General features: G+C 40.9%; 1 protein-coding gene across 1 annotated transcript in view; it reads left to right on the forward strand.

Annotated features, from left to right (window-relative positions):
- Positions 1–827: 827 nt before the first annotated feature.
- The window catches only part of LOC136875448 (uncharacterized), a 147,007-nt gene continuing 127,238 nt past the window's right edge, over positions 828–20,596 (forward strand). The window contains exon 1 of the mRNA XM_067149000.2: positions 828–1,070. Within this exon, the coding sequence (XP_067005101.1) occupies positions 828–1,070 (243 nt within the window). The remainder of the gene's footprint in view (positions 1,071–20,596) is intronic.

Below are 20,596 nucleotides of genomic sequence, written 5' to 3' on the forward strand. Positions count from 1 at the left end.
GAGCAACCAAGGTTTCGAGATGGCAGGAAACTCCAAAAGACAGCGGGAACACTGCCCGAAGAACACAAGAAAGCGTCTGTTGATGCGTTCAGAAAATATTGGTAGAAAATCAAAGCCGGTATAAGAACAAGGCGTAGACACTAAGGTGAAATTGGATATGCCACATAGTCCATAAAGGCTCAATTCGTGACACAAACAAAATAATAATAATAATAATAATAATAAAATTCATTTTTAAGTATCTTCGAGGGATCATATTCTTTAATGCACCAGAGAAAGAAGCCATGGAATATCCGACCAAATGCATGGAAACAGATTTTTTACTTCTATAAATCAAATTCTCAGTCGGCGTCGAGAAGGTAAAGAACCACTTATTTAGTAAAGCATCGAGCAAGCTGACCTCGTGGTTTGGGTCACGTAGCTATCAGCTTGATTTCGGGAGATAGTGGGTTCGAATCCCACTGTCGGCAGCACTGAATATGGTTCCCCGTTGTTTCCCATTTTGCACACCAGGCAAATGCTGGGGCTGTATCTTAATTAAGGCCACGGCCGCTTTCTCCCCATTCCTAGGCCTTTCCTATCCCATCGTCGACATAAGACCTATCTGTGTCGGTGCGATAAAAGCAAATAACAAAAAATTGTTGTTCATCAAAGAATAGTTAATTAAAAATTGGTAATAGGTCACCTAAAATGAGTTCTACTTTCTCTACTAGACAGGAGAACATTATTTGTAGGCTGGCGAACACTGTACTAAATGTGGCCACCCTGTTTTATTTTCGTAGTTGTTACCCTATTTTTTCTCCTTTGTTTCCAGGAGAGACGACGACATGTTTAAGCGCGCCAAGAAGACGATCCCACGCTCACGGCTGCTCAGAGAGCGGGCCAACATGAGCTTCTTTATCGTGATCATGTTCTTCGCCGTGTTCGGTGTTATCGTGCTCACCGAGATCTTCCTCATCGACGAGCGTGGCCGCGGCCAGGGGGTGTTGGTGCGGCATGGCCGCTCTGGAGGGCGCCACCAGAGCTTCGGGGACCGACCGGACTACGAGGATCCCCAGTCTCTCCTACAGGTACTGTACACATTTCCAGAGTTATCTTTGAATCATTTTGGACCACTTCAACATATTATTATTCTTGTTATTATTATTATATAATGTGTTTGACCCCTAAGGAGCTCGTAGGACCATTATTTAGCACTGGACTTCTTGCTCTTCTTATCGTCCCAAAACTTCTTCATCCTTTCCCTATGGGCTTGTCTTCTCTCTTGTGTCCAAGCATTTTTGAGTTTTAAGTTCCTGGCTGTTCGATTCTTGGATGTGAACTTACGTGAATTGATTTTCTGTGTTAATTTGCTTTGTGAAGTTGCCAGTCGGTTAATATTAATTTCTCCATGGTCGCTTTCAGAGTCTACCAACAAGCGTAATTTGGTTTTCGGATTTCGTTAATGAAGAAGAAGATTGTTTTGGTCAATTGAGAGTCGTCCATTCGTGCTATGTGTCCGTAAAATTGCATACGGCTCTTCCGTGCAACTGAGGAGAAACGTTCAGTCGTAGAATACAGTTCTTCTGAGCTTTTACGAATCCCGATACCGTCTTGAATCTGGGGCACAAATATCTTTCTGAGTATCTGCCGTTCTATTTTCCCTATCTCCTTGATGATGATGGTTAAGGTTGACGTCTCAATTGCCTAGAGTGTTTCTGGAAGAACAACTGTGTGGTAGTGGCGGAGTTTGGTTTTGGCAGAAAGTGATATTTTATTGTACATATTCCAAGAGATTCTGTGGGCTTTACCTAATTTTCCCGCACGTGTTATATTAGCTATATTTTCACTTCCAGTGTACCAGATAATTTCACCTAACTACTTGAAGTGCCTATTATTATTATTATTATTATTATTATTATTATTATTATTATTATTATTATTATTATTATTATTATTATTATTATTATTATTATTATTATTAGTTATTCTATCATTCATTCGTTCATTCAATTAGGCCGCCACCTTAGGAGCACTTGAAACAATTTTCTTCTTCTTCCCAAAATGTCTTCATCCTTTCTCGGTGTTGTTTTCTTTCTTCCTTCCATTTACTGCCTGATTTCTTCTTGGCTTTGTGTGGAAATTTATCATCAAATATTGATTTTTTTAAATTCATTTCTATTTGCAATTTGTTCTTCTTAAACATTGAGTAGTTCTAGATCTTCTTAGGCTTCTTTGAAAAATGCTGGTATAGTTTCTCTATTAGAATCGTGTTAAAAAATTTGTTTTGTTAATCTGTTTTGTCTATTCTCTACAGGTGACCGAAGACCCTCAATCTTCTTTTTTCAGAAAATATTACCTATTTTTTATGCTTTGTATACATCTTATTCTGGTGTCAATTTGTATGTGCCATTCTACCAAATAGGTCCCATAATTCTCCTTAGCATTCTCTTTTGCTTATTCTTCTGTCTGAGAAAGTATTCAAGCACTCTGTTCCATAAATCTGCTGGACTTTTTACGCTTTTGTAGTGTCGAAATTTATCATTCCTGGATACTGACCTTTTGATGTATGCAGGGTGTTTCATAATTAATAGCACAAATTGAAAAAGCTGTAAGTACCCGATACTAGAAGAAAATTTCTTAGTAAACATGGGTTCGCAAATGAACCACTGACTGGATGGTGTGTAAACGTCATAGGAGTCAGAAAAAGGTATCAATACAATATTAAGAAAAGTTATTAGACACTTTGGTAGAAGTGCAGCTGTTTTCAACGAACAAGAAAACAGTCTACACTTTGAACACTTCCTTCAGATATGAGTAAGTACCACTGCACAGTCATAGTAACATGTAACTGTAATATACTAAGACTGTTTTAGGGTTCTATTCCAAGTAAAATCACTATGTGAGGAACACCATGAGAGAGTGTTTCTGGAAGAACAACTGTGTGGTAGTGGCGGAGTTTGGTTTTGGCAGAAAGTGATATTTTATTGTACATATTCCAAGAGATTGTGTGGGCTTTACCTAATTTTCCCGCACGTGTTATATTAGCTATATTTTTACTTCCAGTGTACCAGATAATTTCACCTAACTACTTGAAGTGCCTATCATTATTATTATTATTATTATTATTATTATTATTATTATTATTATTATTATTATTTATTCTATCATTCATTCGTTCATTCAATTAGGCCGCCACCTTAGGAGCACTTGAAACAATTTTCTTCTTCTTCCCAAAATGTCTTCATCCTTTCTCGGTGTTGTTTTCTTTCTTCCTTCCATTTACTGCCTGATTTCTTCTTGGCTTTGTGTGGAAATTTATCATCAAATATTGATTTTTTTAAATTCATTTCTATTTGCAATTTGTTCTTCTTAAACATTGAGTAGTTCCAGATCTTCTTAGGCTTCTTTGAAAAATGCTGGTATAGTTTCTCTATTAGAATCGTGTTAAAAAATTTGTTTTGTTAATCTGTTTTGTCTATTCTCTACAGGTGACCGAAGACCCTCAATCTTCTTTTTTCAGAAAATATTACCTATTTTTTATGCTTTGTATACATCTTATTCTGGTGTCAATTTGTATGTGCCATTCTACCAAATAGGTCCCATAATTCTCCTTAGCATTCTCTTTTGCTTATTCTTCTGTCTGAGAAAGTATTCAAGCACTCTGTTCCATAAATCTGCTGGACTTTTTACGCTTTTGTAGTGTTGAAATTTATCATTCCTGGATACTGACCTTTTGATGTATGCAGGGTGTTTCATAATTAATAGCACAAATTGAAAAAGCTGTAAGTACCCGATACTAGAAGAAAATTTCTTAGTAAACATGGGTTCGCAAATGAACCACTGACTGGATGGTGTGTAAACGTCATAGGAGTCAGAAAAAGGTATCAATACAATATTAAGAAAAGTTATTAGACACTTTGGTAGAAGTGCAGCTGTTTTCAACGAACAAGAAAACAGTCTACACTTTGAACACTTCCTTCAGATATGAGTAAGTACCACTGCACAGTCATAGTAACATGTAACTGTAATATACTAAGACTGTTTTAGGGTTCTATTCCAAGTAAAATCTGGGTCGGAGGCTAGTGCGGGTTGGATATCAAAATGAACCTCAATAAAATGCTTAAGAATGTTGAGGAGTACATATACCTGAGACACAACATTAAACTAGAGAGGGACAATCGGAGGGCAGAGGTTTCCAAAATAACCAGCCTCGCCCGGACACCTATCGGCAAACGGCTTCATCGTGGGGGCGGAAGGACCCAGATCTTCTGCCTGTCGTAAATGGACGACTAAGGGATGATGGAAGAGGAACCATGAGGTTACTTGTGATTAGTATCACTATGTGAGGAACACCATGGGTCGAATTTAGTTTCGATTAGTACCATTATGTGAGGAACACCATGGGTCTGGGCGTTGCCTGTGATTGGAACCATCGTGTGCATTCCACCGAAGCGGGGTAGCGGGCGCGCGGCATCACAGACTGGCGTCGGTGTGGGAGGAACTGCCTTGCGCCGCGCTGAATTGCGTTGGTTCCCCTGTATTCATAACGGGTCTGCGTTACCTATGGGTAGTACCACTACATGAGGAGCACCATGGGTCTGCGTTGCCTGTGATTCGTATCACTATGTGAGGAACACCATGAGATTGTGCATTGCCCGTGATTAGTACCGCTATGTATGGACCACCATGGGTCTGCATTGCCTGTTAGCACTACCTTTATGTGAGAACACCATGGGTCTGTGTTTCCTGTGGTTGTCACCATAATGTGTGATACACCGCGGGTCTTTATTGTCTATGATTAGTACCACCGTGTGAGGAACACCATAAGTGTACGTGGCCTATGATTTGTTCCACTAAGCAAGGAATACCACGGGAATAACGGCGCCCGTGTTTATTCCCACTACGTGAGGAATACCATGGGTCTACGTTGCTTGTGAGTAATACCCTTATGTGCGAAACACCATGGGTCTGTGTTACCTACCGAGCTCGATAGCTGCAGTCGCTTAAGTGCGGCAAGTATCCGGTATTCGGGAGATAGTAGGTTCGAACCCCACTATCGGCAGCCTTGAAAATGGTTTTCCGTGGTTTCCCATTTTCACACCAGGCAAATGCTGGGGCTGTACCTTAATTAAGGCCACGGCCGCTTCCTTCCCACTCCTAGCCCTTCCTTGTCCCATCGTCGCCATAAGACCTATCTGTGTCGGTGCGACGTAAAGCAAGTAGCTGTGTTACCTGTGAGTAGTGTCCGCATGTGTGGCATATTATGGGTCTACATGACTTGTGATTAGTACCACCATGCGAGGACACCACGAGTCTTCCTTACTTGTGATTTGTGCCAATATAGGAGGAACATCTTGGTTCTGGTTTACCAGTGATTGGCACAATTATGAGGGAACGGTGTCCTGGATTTTGGACCAGTTTGACAACAAGTATCATCTCATAATATGAGGCATTTTGACCTGGATCCACTGATCGTTTTCGATTCATGATCTTTCTTCATCATCATTCGTTTTATATTCCAGTCAGTGGATACGTTCTGAAATTTTTGTTTTCATTTTGTTGCACCTCGTATCATTAGGGGATGGTGACCTAACTGTTAGGCCCTTTTAAATGACAAACATCATCATCGGTACGTCGTCCAAATCGCAGTTACCACTGAACCTCAGAAGGAAAGTGTACTGCCTTCGAGTCTGTTAGAGGGCAATAGAAAGCTCGTTTCCTGGAAAACGCCTGAGAAATCACTCATTAAGGCTCAAGAAGTGCTCATAATGTCCTCCATGCGCCTTACTGATTGTTGGACACGTTCTAACGCTCCAGGCATCGGTAGCAACATTGTTCCACACGCTGGATAAGAACAGCCTTACAATTACTGACTACGTATGAACACTTCAGTCCAGTTGTTTAGACAATTGCCCTCATAATTGTTCAGGCAATCGATTGTCTCCAGGACTAGACTGAGGAACCAACTGGACCCAGATGCAACCCGCACCACCCGGAGCTCAGAACTGTCACGACAATTGGCGCCGTGTGAACGTGACAGTCCAGTAGCCGTATATTTATTTTGCGCCAGTTCGCTTGTGTCAAGCGACAGGTGCAACCGCCTGCGTGATGTCGGTAATTTAAATAATTTAATTTTTAAAGTATTTGTAGGCTGTTCGCGTAAATATGGCTCCAAAGTGGAGTGATATTATTAACGTAAAATTCGTTGAACTGTATAGAGAACGACGGTGTATGTGGGACCAGCACAATGACCTATACTAAGACAAAAATGTTTGTCAAACGGCATTTTCTGAGATTACAGATAAAATTAACATTCATTGATTCGACGTGACTGAGGTCAAAACCTTGCATGACTCGGCAATGAATTACCGGACCATATCATTACAAAATAAACTTAATTCCTCACGGGACTCTGCAATTTCTCGTCGTCTAGTGCCGTGGCAATAGCTTCCTCGTGTGAACGAGTTCTCGTTCAAGTGGACTGGCCAGTGGTTGTCCCGCAATAATTACAGGACAACTGTCGCCAACAATTGTCCCGGCAACTGGCATCGTGTAAACTAGGCATAACAGCATGGCTAACTCCAAACTTAACTCGTTGGACGCCATCTTTTAAAAAAATGTTTGTTCTGTGGGCTAAAAATTTATTTTTACCCTCTGCAAGTGGACATCCGTGTCCTCCGTGGTCTAGCAAGAGATCCAAGAACAGTCACCAGTGTCAAATGTTGAGCCCAACGTTTCAAGCTTATACCCTAATATTAAAAGAAGCATTTTGACAGATAGGGCTGAAGGGAGGAGAATTGCACGTGGCATTGCACGGTATTGACGAATTCCTGCATTCCTTTCTCCTTCCCTTCGCTTCCGGATCACTTCTTCGTTCGTTCAGACCACTGTACTCTGTTGTACGTAACTCAGAAGTGAGCATTTTTGGCAACTCCAAGCAACCCGAGCCGGCCAGCAGGCTCATCTCCATGGCAACCGCAGTGGGTCCGCCCACGTTTCCATGGCAATCATACGCCCTAGTCCAGAGATGGCGAACCTATGACTTGCGAACACGACTTGTGTGGCACGCCACACAACTTACTAACTTATTATAATGTTTTTAACATATAATGAATAGGTCGAAAATCTACCAACATATCATATTTGAACATTGCACTTTAATAAAGAAGTGTGTCCCAATTAATTCTGTGGCCATATTTTTTTTGACAAATTTACCTGTTTCTGAAATGTAATTTAATATGATATTTGCGAAATAAAATCATGAAACATAAGTCGAATTGATTTATATGTTATGCAATCTAATACCTAAATGAAGTCAAATGGGGTTTCACGATGATCTTTAGGAATATAACCGAAGGCACACTAGAAAGTAATAAACAAGACCTTAATTGACACGCTAGTTAGAAAAGGTTTGCCATTGGCCCTACTCCCTTCTGCCTACCCAGGCAAGCAGTCAACGGACCTCCCTCTAAGAACGCATCTTTCAATATTACGGCTATAAATACGAACTATCCCCCTTTTCAGCTAACAACTAAAACAGGCGTTGCTCGTATCGACCGACAGTAGCGCATATGTTCACAGAGTCATTCTTTTAAGCTGTCATTCCGTATCCTGAAGTGGTAGGGTGGGCCTCCTAAACAGTAACGCCCTCTCTCAGCCAAGGGAGATTTGTGTAGGTGATTTGAAGTGCAGATAAGGTGGGGGAGTAGCGGCCGTGACCTATAAAAGGAGCTGTCCCGGCATTCGCCTTATTGCAAGAGAATAGAAAACCACGGAAAACCATTATCAGGACAGCCTACGGCAGGATCAGCCCACGTCTCCAGAACGCATGGTTGTGGAGCCAGACTTTACTTCCAATATGTTTGGGAAGAGTTGTATATGACAGGTGGCGAAGCGTCTTTTCAGCAAGCCTGTAGATCACAGGAGGACAGTAAGGGCAATACAGTGCTTTAGACAGAGCGAAGGAAACTTGCAGAGTCGTTAAATTGGAAAAACCGGAATTGAATTACTCGCCTTAACAGCAGTGCCATCTGTTCATTACGTCAGCTGAGACTGTTAGCGAGCAACCTGCGCCCTGCCTTCACACAGAGGAAACGTTAGCCTTCACCTTGTTACATGGTGGAACTTCGTGCTCCATTAATAAAGAGCGGTAGTGTGAGATATTGGAGACGAGGTGAGAGCAACAGGGCACGGCTTTATTCTTTTACTCACAAAGGAACCAATAACACTCGGGCGAAAGATCAATGAACACATTTTAAATTTAACAGTAATAATAATTCTGAACGTGAGAGGTAAACTATGTAAGTGCAAAAGCGATGATTTTGATGTTATTACGCCGGGCTGAGTAGCTCTGATGGTTGAAGCGCTGGCCTTGTGATCCCAATTTGGCAGGTTTGTTCCTGGATCAGTCTGGTGGTATTTGCAGGTGTTCAAATACGTCAGCCTCGTGACAGCAGATTTACTGTCACGTAAAATAACTCCTGCGGGAGAAAATTCCTGGACCTCGGCGTCTCCGAAATCCGTCAAAAGTAGTTAGTGGGACGTGAAACGTAATAATAATAATAATAATAATAATAATAATAATAATAATAATAATAATAATAATTTGATTATTATTATTGTATGATTACTTACCTTTGTTTAGCGCTGGATTTCCCTTGCACATACCATACTATCACATAGCTTACATTCATTCCTAATAATAATCATATTATTATTATTATTATTATTATTATTATTATTATTATTATTATTATTATGAGGAATTAATGTACGCTGTGTGATAATATGGTATGTGCAAGGAAAATCGTGCAGTAAACAAAGGTAAGTGATCATACAATAGTTATAGCCTTATTCCGTTCGCCACGCTCTTTATTGGCTCTTACGACAATTTACCTCTCACAAGGAGAGGCCAGACCCTGCGTCCAACCCATTTCAACGAGCATCAATGTACCTGTTGGGGAACAATCAACAGTTCATGGCCATTTTTTACTGTTGATAGACAAAATAGTGTGTTCATTAACTTTTCGAGCATGTTGATAAACAAAATATCTTTAAATTTTGTGAATGAATCTTCCTATTAACTTTTCGTGTTTTCGTGAATATTTCGGTTCGCACATGCGCAAGGACGCAATTAGAGCATGCAGAATTCGTAGCGCAGAATACGATACTTTCTTATTTCTTCTAAAAATTGACTATCAAATCGCAAGCGAAAGTTGTAATATACAGTATTTTTAATTCTGTGTGATATTCTTTTAGCTGTGTTGTAGTTTAATTTCATTTTCCATTTCGCTCTTCGCCGAATAACCTAACTTTCCGTAACCACTTGTCTATCGTTTTCGGAAATTATTAGGATGCGTACCTGACGTGTTTAAGTAAAATTTGTTCACCTCTTAGTATTCTGTCACATCAACTTGAAATTTTCTGATAAGGTTTCAGTACGTACAGCAATTAAAAGTAGTTCTGTGTTTTATTATCAGTTGAAAATAACCTTGAGATTTTTTTCGTAAAATAGCACCAAACTAGAATTTTACCTGTTATATGAAAAATGAAAAACTTATATCTCCAATAGTTTATACCTAACGGCAAAATCCAGAGTTATTATTAAGTACATGAGTAATTTAAACAAGTCTGTCAAATAACAACCCAAGCTTGTGCTTGTTGTTTAAAGGGGCCTAAAACCTAGGTCATCGGTCCATCGCGTGTATACTTAGAGAGTTACGCGGCAATCAACCGGAACGGCGGCAGAGTGATCAGCGTAGTTGTCCGCGAACGTCGAAGTTGTTGGTTAACAGTGCTTAGTAACAAAGTTAAGAGAAACAACTTGGTGTGGACGCACCTTAACGCATGTGTACTAGCAGCTCTTCCTACCGACGTAAATTATTGTTTATAATATACTAAACTGGCCCAATTGGATTTCTTCCCATAAGATCAGTCAAAGATAAGTCCTTACTAATCATAGTAAGGTACGTCGTTTGTATCCAGCTGAAGAATTAATCAGATTTCCGTAGGCCTAAAACTTTGCTCGTTTGCTTCGGTAAATGAAACTGCGAATGAAGTCGAAAATGAACTGGGGGTCAATAACGTAACCGTACATTATGACAACATTACTGGACTCGCTAAGTTGCTAACGGATAAGGAGCACAAGATATGCAATTTACGATGTTCGTTTTAATTAGACGATTAATATAAATTTACATTAATTTTAACGCATTTCCTTTAGAATGAAATGTCTATATCCGTTATTTGCGTGTTAGCGTGGAGTGTTGGTAAGGTACCCTCAGATTGGACAAAAGCAGTAATTGCATCTATCTATAAGCAAGATAACAGGAAGGATTGCAACAACAATTGACGTATCTCATTGATTAGTATACCACGCAAAGAATTTACTGCCATCTTGGAAGGGACGGTGCGATCAGAGGTTGAGAGGTAGTTGGATGAAAATCAGTGTGGTGTCAGACCACAGAGGGGCTGTCAGGATCAGATTTTCAGTATGCGCCAGGTAATTAAAAATGCTACGAGAGGAATACACAGTTGTGTTTATGTTTCGCAGATCTAGAGAAAGCGTATGACAGGGTACTGAGAGAAAACATTTTCGCCATACTGGTGGACTATGGGATTAAGGGTTGATTATTAAAATAAATCAAAGGCATTTATGTTCACAATTTGGCTGCAGTGAGATATGTTGGTAGAATGAGTTCTTGGTTCAGGGTACTTACAGGGGTTAGTCAAGGCTGTAATCTTTCACCTTTATTATTTGTAGTTTACATGGGTCATCTGCTGAAAGGTATAAAATGGCACGGAGGGATTCAGTTAGGTGGAAGTGTAGTAAGCAGTCTGGCCTATGCTGACGACTTGGTCTTAATGGCAGATTGTGCCGAAAGCCTGCAGTCCAATATATTGGAACTTGAAAATAGGTGCAATGAGTATGGTATGAAAATTAGCCTTCCAAAGGCTAAATTGATGTTAGTAGGTAAGACATCCAAAAGAACTGAATGTCAGATTGGTTATACATAGCTGGAACAGAAGTATTTAGGATGTGTGTTCTCCCAGGATGGTAATATAGTAAGTGAGATTGAATCAAGGTGTAGTAAAGCTAATGCAGTGAGCTCGCAGTTGCGATCAACAGTATTCTGTAAGAAGGAAGTCAGCTCCCGGACGAAACTATCTTTACATCTGTCTGGTTTCAGACCAACTTTACTTAACGGAAGTGAAATCTGGGTGGACTCAGGATATCTTATTCATAAGTTAGAAGTAACAGGCATGAAAGTAGCGAGAATGGTTGCTGGTACAAACAGCTGGGAACAATGACAGGAGGGTATTGGGAATGAGGAGAAAAATTCTAAGCTAGGAATCAACTCGATGGATGAAGCTGTACGCATAAACCGGCTTCGGTGGTGGGGTCATATGAGACGAATGGAGTAGTACAGGTTACCTAGGAGAATAATGGTCTCTGTTTTGGAGGGTAAGAGAAGTAGAGGGAGACCAAGACGACAATGGTGTTAGACTCAGTTTCTAACGATTTAAAGATAAGAGGTATAGAATTAAATGAGGCCACATCACTAGTTGCAAGCAGAGGATTGTGGTTAGTAAATTCACAGAGGCTTGCAGACTGAACGCTGAAAGGCATAACGGTCTATAAAGATGATGGTGATGTATGTAAATGTTAACACATTTTTCTTAGAGTGAAACGTCTATTTCCGTTATTTACATTCAATAAAAATTGTGATTTTATTTTTTTCTGTCTATGTTGTAACTTCCCTATAGTTCGAAGTCAGCTGTCATTTTGTAGGTGACAGCTACAGATAAACGTGAAGGACACGACAGTTAAGATAGCTCTGATAATGACAACCTTGGAATAAAAACAGTTGACCATATTTGGTCCTCTAGTGGTCCGTGGGAAACAATAAGAAGCAAACATAAGACAGTGTGTAAGACAAGGATATGCCCTATCTCACCAGTACTATTCAACGGATACATTCAGAAACCAAGTGAGAAGCTAGGATAAAGGGATGGCCCGGGTTCGCTTCCCGGCTCTGCCACGAATTTTGAAAAGTGGTACGAAGGCTGGAACGGAGTCCTTTTCAGCCTCAGGAGGTCAGATGAGTGGAGCGGTATTCGATTCCCTCCTCATCCATCCTCGAAGTGGTTTCCTTCGTTTCCCACTTCTCCTCCAGGCGAATGCCGGAATGGTATCTAACCTAAGACCACCGCCGCTTCCTTCCCTCTTTCTTGTCTATCACTTCCAACGTTCCCATTGGCCACCTTGGCGAGTTACTGGTCTCCTTCCCAATTGCATTCCCCGACCCAAAGTCTAACGCACAAGGACACTTCCCTTGAGGCAGTAGAGGCGGGATCCCTCACTGAGTTGGAGGGATAAGCCAACCCTGGAGGATAGACGGATTAAGAAAGAAAGAAAGAAAGAAAGAAAGGCTTTTGCATATGGATATAACATGAAAATAAATTCAGACAAAACAAAACTAATTGTGATAAGCAAGCAGCAAGGAAAATAAATATAAGCTCTACGTAGGAACCAGTTTAGTAACGCTGAAGAATGTTCTTACTTAGGAAGCAAAATAACAGCTGGTAACGGAAGTAAGAGAGATCTGGTCAGCAGAATTAACCAGGCAAAGATAGTCTTCAATAAAAAGAGAAAGCACTTCACATCTGAAAATATAACCTTAAAACTGAGGAAACAATTAGTTAAGACATATGTATGGAGAGTATTTGTGTACGGAAGTGAGATCTGGACAGTAGGGGTAGCAGAGAGGAAGAGGGTACAAGCCTTTGAACAATGGTGCCATAGACGAATATTGAAAATTCCTTGGACAGAGTTACTAATGAGGAAGTAATGGAAAGAGTTGGAGAAACCCCGAGCTTGTCAATGAATATGCAGGAAAGAAGAAACACATGGATTGGACATATAATCAGACACGAGAGTTTACTAGCCTTCATCCTGGAGGGCTCTGTGCAAAAAAGAAATTGTAGGGAAAGGCCTAGACTGGAATATTGTTCAACTAGTGCAGGAGCTGGGATACCAGTCTTATGTGGAACTGAACGGAATGGCACAAAACCTAAAACTTTGGAAAGTTGATGCCAAGCAACCTTAGGTATTATTGTCTGAGATCATCAAATAAACACAACGGGTTATTAATGGGACCGCCCTGTCAACATCGGTTGGTTGGAAGTGCTCTCGGGCTACTGAGGATCTATCTGACCCCATGGCACTCTGATGAACCTTGGCTTACTAAGCGACCGCTGTTCAGCTTGAAGGCCTGCAGAATACGAGGTGTCGTGTGGTAAGCATGACGAATCCTTTGACCGTTATTCTTGGCTTTATAGACCGTCAGATAGCCCTTTGTAAATCACGTAAGCTGAGTGGACTTCGAACCAACCCTCATAAGCAGGTAAGAGGAACCAGCCGTGATGTTAGTGTCGCGCGCTATGATCTTGCATTCGGGAGATGGTGGGTTCGAGCCCCACTATCGGCAGTCCTGAAAATGGTTTTCAGTAGTTTCCCATTTTTACACCAGGCAAATACTGGGACTGTAACTTAATTAATGCCAGAGCCGCTTCCTTCTCACTCCTAACTCTTCCCTATCCCATCGTCACCAAAAGATCTATCTGTGTCGGTTCGACGTAAAGCAAATAGCAAAAAAACTTGAAAAGTTCCCAGACTTGACCGAGAATCGAATCCCAGGCCTCCGGTAAGAGGCAGGCACGCTACCTCTATACCGCGGGACCGGCTTGTTTTGTGTACACTGGCCAACATTGATGAAATGATTGGCATAGCACTGTATTTTTCCATGCCTCGATAGTCTGAGTCAATTCGACAGCACAGTGGAACGGACCTATCACCACTTGTTATTCAGTGACGGTCGTAACTTTCCATGGGGAGGTCAGGGACTTCCACAGAGTTCACCTTATCGGCATGAGAACCTGCAAAGTGCCCTACGGAGACACTGCCCGATGTGTACAACGCAGGATGTCCGTCGTATTCAGAATCTCTTGAAAGGTGGTGGTGATTTATAGTTTAAAGCTCTGTTCAACTAAACATCCATCCCCTTTATCACTTTGAAATAATCATCATTATAATGATAATTATGTTCACAGCTACCATGTTGCAGACATTTTCACCTTGAAGCAAATTAGGATGCCTGCGGGCCAACTTTTACATTCTCTTTTACTCTTACAGAGAAACTGAAACTCTGAGTGATCTATGGCTAAAATTGAATTAGTTTTTTCCAATAAACACAAAATATTTCACTGGAGGTATTTTACATTTCGATTTCCTGCGAATTGAAGTGTCGATTGTTCTTATCTCCATCCCTCAAAACTCTGAGAACCTCTTCCGGATACGAAGCTGTGATCTTTGGGTTCGTAAGCTGACCCTCTGCCGTAGATCTATAGACAGAGCTCCCTTTAGCACTCATCGGAGGAACAATCAACCCTGATCCCAGCATTCTATGTATTAGCACTTCAGCAATTGCAGAAAGGGAAGGATCATCGAGGGCGTGAAAATAGGAGACTCCATAGACTTCACACTGTATACCGTCGAGATCAGGAGTTCTTATTTATTTATTTATTTATTTATTTATTTATTTATTTATTTATTTATTTATTTATTTATTTATTTATTTATTTATTTATTTATTTATTTATTTATTTATCGTATAGCTCTTAATGGCGAGAATGTCATGTTCGGCTCCCCTGTTCTGAAGCTGCTATTCCCGGTCCACCCCATGGGGGTGATCTGCATGTAACACTGTGCGAGGGTGTTGTCGGTGGGTGTAGGTGTAATAGGGCGGGCTACGAATGGGAGGGAAGAGGCAGTCGCCTTGAGAAAGGTACCATCTCGGCATTTGCCTGGATTTGAAATTGGAAACCACGGAAAACCATTTCGAGTTTGGCAGACGGGAAATGAAACCCGAGTACAGAGCTGGCAAGCATAACTGAGCTAACCTTTTCGGTTATACATTTAGTAAAAGAGATCGGATAGGAAAAGTGATGGTAGAAGTTATTATTGTTTTAAGAGGAAGTAGAGCATCTAACACTAATCAGAAGGTAAGAAGGAAGAAGCCCAACACTTTGCAAATTAAAGTTTCGGGAAAATGAAGGAAAGGCCAGAAAGAGCGGAGAAATGAGACTCTCTACACCTCACGAAGCTAATACTCACTCGGTATTATTATTATTATTATTATTATTATTATTATTATTATTATTATTATATTCGTTTACGACCATTTGAGACCACGCTAAGCAACAATCATACATTACTGGAAGCGTTCTTTGCAGCCCAAAACCTTTGTATTCCTTCTCTGGTAACCTCTCTTTTGTCAATCCGCTATTCATTTTCTGTTCATCATGGACGCCTCTGAAGCTGCCGATCACAGATCAATACTTTGTACGCTATATAATTTCTTTTCTATTTAATCCAGACTGCACAAGATCCTTTCTTATTATTATTTTTATTTATGTAATTATTTATCTCACCTCCGATTTGCTTTCAAATGTAATCTCTTAAATTCGCACCCAGAATAAAGCATCTATCAAAAATTAGCCTCGAAGGAGTTCCTCTTATTGATCCACTTCCCACACGTGTCGGTAAAGCAAGCAAACACTCCTTTTGATTTTGCGTTAAGTGCTAATGAACAGTTCCTCCTGAATTCGACAGGAATCGAATCGAATCTCGCTGACGTTAGTAAGAGGTCGGTGATAATGTCACTTGGTTACCATGCCTCCTACTGAATTTCCATGCTTCGATGTACAAAAATCGTGAAATAAAGCAACAGTGAAGGAAGATTCTAGGTCAAAGTGCCTGTTTGTCAAATGAAAATCGATTCTGGCCTTCGTACTGCATGCAATCGCGATTAACTCTCTGCATGACTGTGCTATCGATCCCAGAAGTCGAGTATCCACTTGATGGCTTATTAATAAATGTCGTTTTTATTCACCGCCTTTTGTGTAGTTGCTATTCTTGTACAGCATAAAGTAATCATATTGCTTTAGTAGAAGTCACGTGTTTTTCCCTCTTTCCCGCAACCCCAGGCTCGCTCAAGAATTTCATATCTAGATTGAGGCTAAAAGGGAGCCTGCCTGACTCAGGCCTCTCACCGCTAGGTTTCGTTGTTCAAATCCCAGTCACTCCATGTGAGATTTGTGCTGGACAAACCGGAGGTGGGAGAGGCTTTTCTCCGGGTTCTCCGGTTTTCCCTGTCGTCTTTCTTTCCAGCAACACTCTCCAGTATCATTTCATTTCATCTGGCAGTCACTAGTCATTGCACCAGAGGAGTGCGACAGGCTTCGGCAGCCGGCACAGTTCCTATCCTCACCGCTAGATGGGTGCTTCATTCATTCCATTCCTGAACCGGTCGAACGGCTGGAAACAAACACTGAGGGTAAAACGGCCTCCTTATTTCAACTAGCTGCCTCTGTGGATCCGTGGTAGAGTGTCGGCCTCCGGATCCCAAGATAGCGGGTTCAAACCTGGCAGAGGTAGTTGGATTTTTGAAGGGCGAAAAAAAGTCAATTCGATACTCCATGTCGTACGATGTCGGCATGTAAAAGATCTCTGGTGATACATTTGGTGTTTACCGAGCTCGACAGCTGCAGTCGCTTAAGTGCGGCCAGTATCCAGTATTCGGGAGATAGTAGGTTCGAACCCCACTGTCGGCAGCCCTGAAAATGGTTTTCCGTGGTTTCCCATTTTCACACCAGGCAAATGCTGGGGCTGTACCTTAATTAAGGCCACGGCCGCTTCCTTCCCACTCCTAGCCCTTCCTTGTCCCATCGTCGCCATAAGACCTATCTGTGTCGGTGCGACGTAAAGCAACTAGCAAAAAAAAAAAACATTTGGTGTTTACCCGACAAAATCTCAGCCATAGACGCCCAAAAGCAATCCGGTTTACTCTGTCTGCCATCTAGTGGGCCTAGAGTAAAACGGAACGTCGAAATTGACGAGCAGACAGCCAGATGGCGTCAAATCGAAATGTCTGCACACGCTAGCTGAGGCCATACCTATTATTATTATTATTATTATTATTATTATTATTATTATTATTATTATTATTATTATTATTATTATTATTATTTCAACTGAAATGTTTTAAGTAAGAGGCAGTGATACCGGTCAAGCGGTTGAGTACGTAATCCCGCAGGCCACTTTACGTGGTGGTGATTATTCTTTTAAGAGGAAGGGCTGCGAAGGGCGTGAAAATGAAAGACCCCTATGGCTCTCAAACCTAACATCGTCGGGGTCGAAAAAAAGGAGAGAAGTTAACCAACGGAGGTCAGATGGGAAAGATGAAAGTAGTAGCTGCCACAAGTTAGTATGAACGGTAGACGCAACTAGATTATTGACGATGTTATTCGCTTTACGTCCCACTAACTACTTTTACGGTTTTCGGAGACGCCGAGGTGCCGGAATTTAGTCCCACAGAAGTTCTTTTACGTACCAGATAATCTACCTACACGAGGCTGACGTATATGAGCACCCTCAAATAACATCGGACTGAGCCAGGATTGAACCTGCCAAGTTGGAGTCAGAAGGCCAGCGCCTCAATGAGCGTTCCATGGTTGAACTCTACCGTCCCAACCCCCAGAGCACTGTGTTGAAGAACGGATCAACTCATAGAATCAACAAAGGGACTGAAATATTGCAACCGAGCTCGATAGCTGCAGTCGCTTAAGTGCGGCCAGTATCCAGTATTCGGGAGATAGTAGGTTCGAACCCCACTGTCGGCAGCCCTGAAGATGGTTTTCCGTAGTTTCCCATTTTCACACCAGGCAAATGCTGGGGTTGTACCTTAATTATGGCCACGGCCGCTTCCTTCCCACTACTAGCCCCTTCCTGTCCCATCGTCGCCGCAAGACCTATCTGCGTCGGTGCGACGTAAAGCAACTTGCAAGAAATGTTGCGATTTTTTAAAACCAAGAAATAGAGTTAACTATTTTAACCCTAAAAATCCCCCAATTCTTCATCATTCAAATACTGTTATCACATTTTCCCTAACACTATTTTTGAAAGCTGTGAACGCTGGATTTAAAGGGTAGAGGTACGGAATATACAGGATGGTCAGGAACAACGTGAACAGGGTATGTGAGCGTTAGAGGGTTGGTCATACTGATAAATAATTTTAAAGAAATAATTCGATATCTCGCATCGTTGTCATTTCATCAGCTTCTGAATTTAGCCAATCAGATCGCTTCGCGGGCTAATTCAAATGAGCTTTACGAGATTGTGTTGATAAATCTGTAAAGGGCTTAAGACGACACACCGGAGAGGTAGAATCGATATTTTGGTCATTTTCATGAATTTTTATGACTGAATTTGAAAATATTGAGTTTCTTTTTTCTTGTCACGAAGTTATTCCGCTGAATGCAAACAATTTTTATCACTGTAATAATGGTTTGTTTCCCAATTGTAATTTTACATTTTATTCCCATTTTTCTCCTATAATATTCTGCCAAAGCGTGTCGGCCTCTCACCGCTGGAACCGTGGTTCAAATCCCGATCACTCCATGTGAGATTTGTGCTGGAAAAAGCGGAAGCAGGACAGCTTTTTCTCCGGGTACTCCGGTTTTTCCTGCCATTTTTCATTCCAGAAACACTCTCCATTCCCATTTCATAGCATTTATCAGTAATTAAAAAAATCACTTTGGGAGTGGCGACCCCATCGTACTAATAGCCTATATCTGATTCATTCATTCCATCCCTGACCCGGTCAATGACTGGAAAACAGGTTGTAGGTTATCCATTTTCAATATAATGCCAAATGTAATAAAATGTGCATGGTATATGAATCACAGCTATATTAAGAAATCTGCGTATGGAATTTTTGATTACTGAACTTTTTCAAGTAGAGGGATTTTTAAGTCTCAAATTTTAGAACATAAAAATTACACAAACTTTAGTACGACATATCTCCATATATAAATAATGTACAGAATGATAGATAAGTAGTCCTTTTAAAAGAAGTATTATCTACCTAATTACGAATTTACATCATCTTAATTAAATTTCATGAGAAAATGGAATTAAACATTTCAAAAGGAAAAATCTATTTTGGAAAAACTATTCATTGTATATCAAAGAAATGTTCGTCATATCTCTACTTTTATGTAGGTGACAATCCCACAAAGTTTCGTGATAATCCATGCATTAGGTAAAAGTATATTTTATCTCCGGGTTGTCGCCTTAAGATCGGTATGAGAAAAGCAGTCGAAGAATAAAACTTTGCCAGGGGAGGGGATTGAATACAAACCTCCCAGGTGGAAGGATCCTGCCAAAGCAAGTGCGCTACAGTGGCACATGCCGAAACCCACGGTACGTTTATGTTTGATTCTGATTTCTCGGCATGGCTCTTAAACGGCCTTAAGTCAGGTGCAGATTTAGCAATAGTGCCGCGCAAAGCCCATTTGAATTCGCCCGCGAAGTGATCTGATTGGCTAAATTCAGAAGCTAATAAAATGACAACGAGGCGAGATATTGAATTATTTCTTTCAAATTAGTTATTAGTATGACCAAGCCTCTAACTCTGGTATATATAGGGCACGATGTTTTCGACCATAATGTATAGTATACGCCACTTTCTCTCACGTTGTCGGACAATACTGGCTTCAATGGTCCTTCGAACTACCATTTCAATAACCTCTCTGGAATATATTTACCTTCCAGTAGGCCTGCGCTGAGCATGACAAGAGACATGCGTCTGAGGGAGTTACTGACAGTCCAGAGCGGTTTTAATGCAAGTAGGTTGCTTAAAATTTTCAGTTGCATTTTTCTAGCTCAGCCCATTGCCACCTGAAATTTTCTGATAATGATTCAATAAATTTATAACTGTTAGGTTTTTCAGTTTGCTGAAACTGATTTTGAGTAATAAATGTATAAACTACCTGCAAAGGAAATCAACAATAATAATGTTATTGGCTTCAAGTCCAACTAACTACTTTTATGGATTTGGTAGTAAATTTAGTGGAATTTAGTCCTGCAGGAGTTCTTTACCGTGCCAGTAAATCTACCGACACGAGGCACCTTCAAGTACCACAGGACTGAGCCAGGATCGAACCTGCAAGTTGGGGTCAGAAGGCCAGCTGCGCCTCTACCGTCTGAGCCACTCAGCCCGGCCAAAAGAAATCATATTGTAAGTGTATAATACAGGCTGACCCAAAAGTCTGTTAACATTCGACGAGGCAATATTTCACGGAATATCGGAGGTAGAGAGGTAATAAATGACACATATAATTGGCATGACATGGGTTTTTATTGACACCAAAATAAAAAACACAAAATGACCAACAGATGGCGCTGGACAGCAACATGTCAGTGATACCGCATGAGACCCGTGTACGGTATGAAAGGAGTTGTCGTAAAAAAAGAGGCCGTCAGATGCGCCTGCAATCGCGGCATGTTGACGTTACCGGAAAAGGTACTAATAGTGAAGCTTAATTTACTTTATTTTGGTATCAATAAAACCCCATGTCATACCAATCACGTATATCAATTATTATCTCTCTACCTTCAATATTCCGTGAAGTATTGCCTCGTCAAACGTTAAGAAACTTTTGGGTCAGCCTGTACTTGGAAAATAAACAATTTAATTAAAATCGGTGTAAT

Source organism: Anabrus simplex, chromosome 6 (assembly GCF_040414725.1).
Source record: "Anabrus simplex isolate iqAnaSimp1 chromosome 6, ASM4041472v1, whole genome shotgun sequence".
NCBI lineage: Eukaryota > Metazoa > Arthropoda > Insecta > Orthoptera > Tettigoniidae > Anabrus > Anabrus simplex.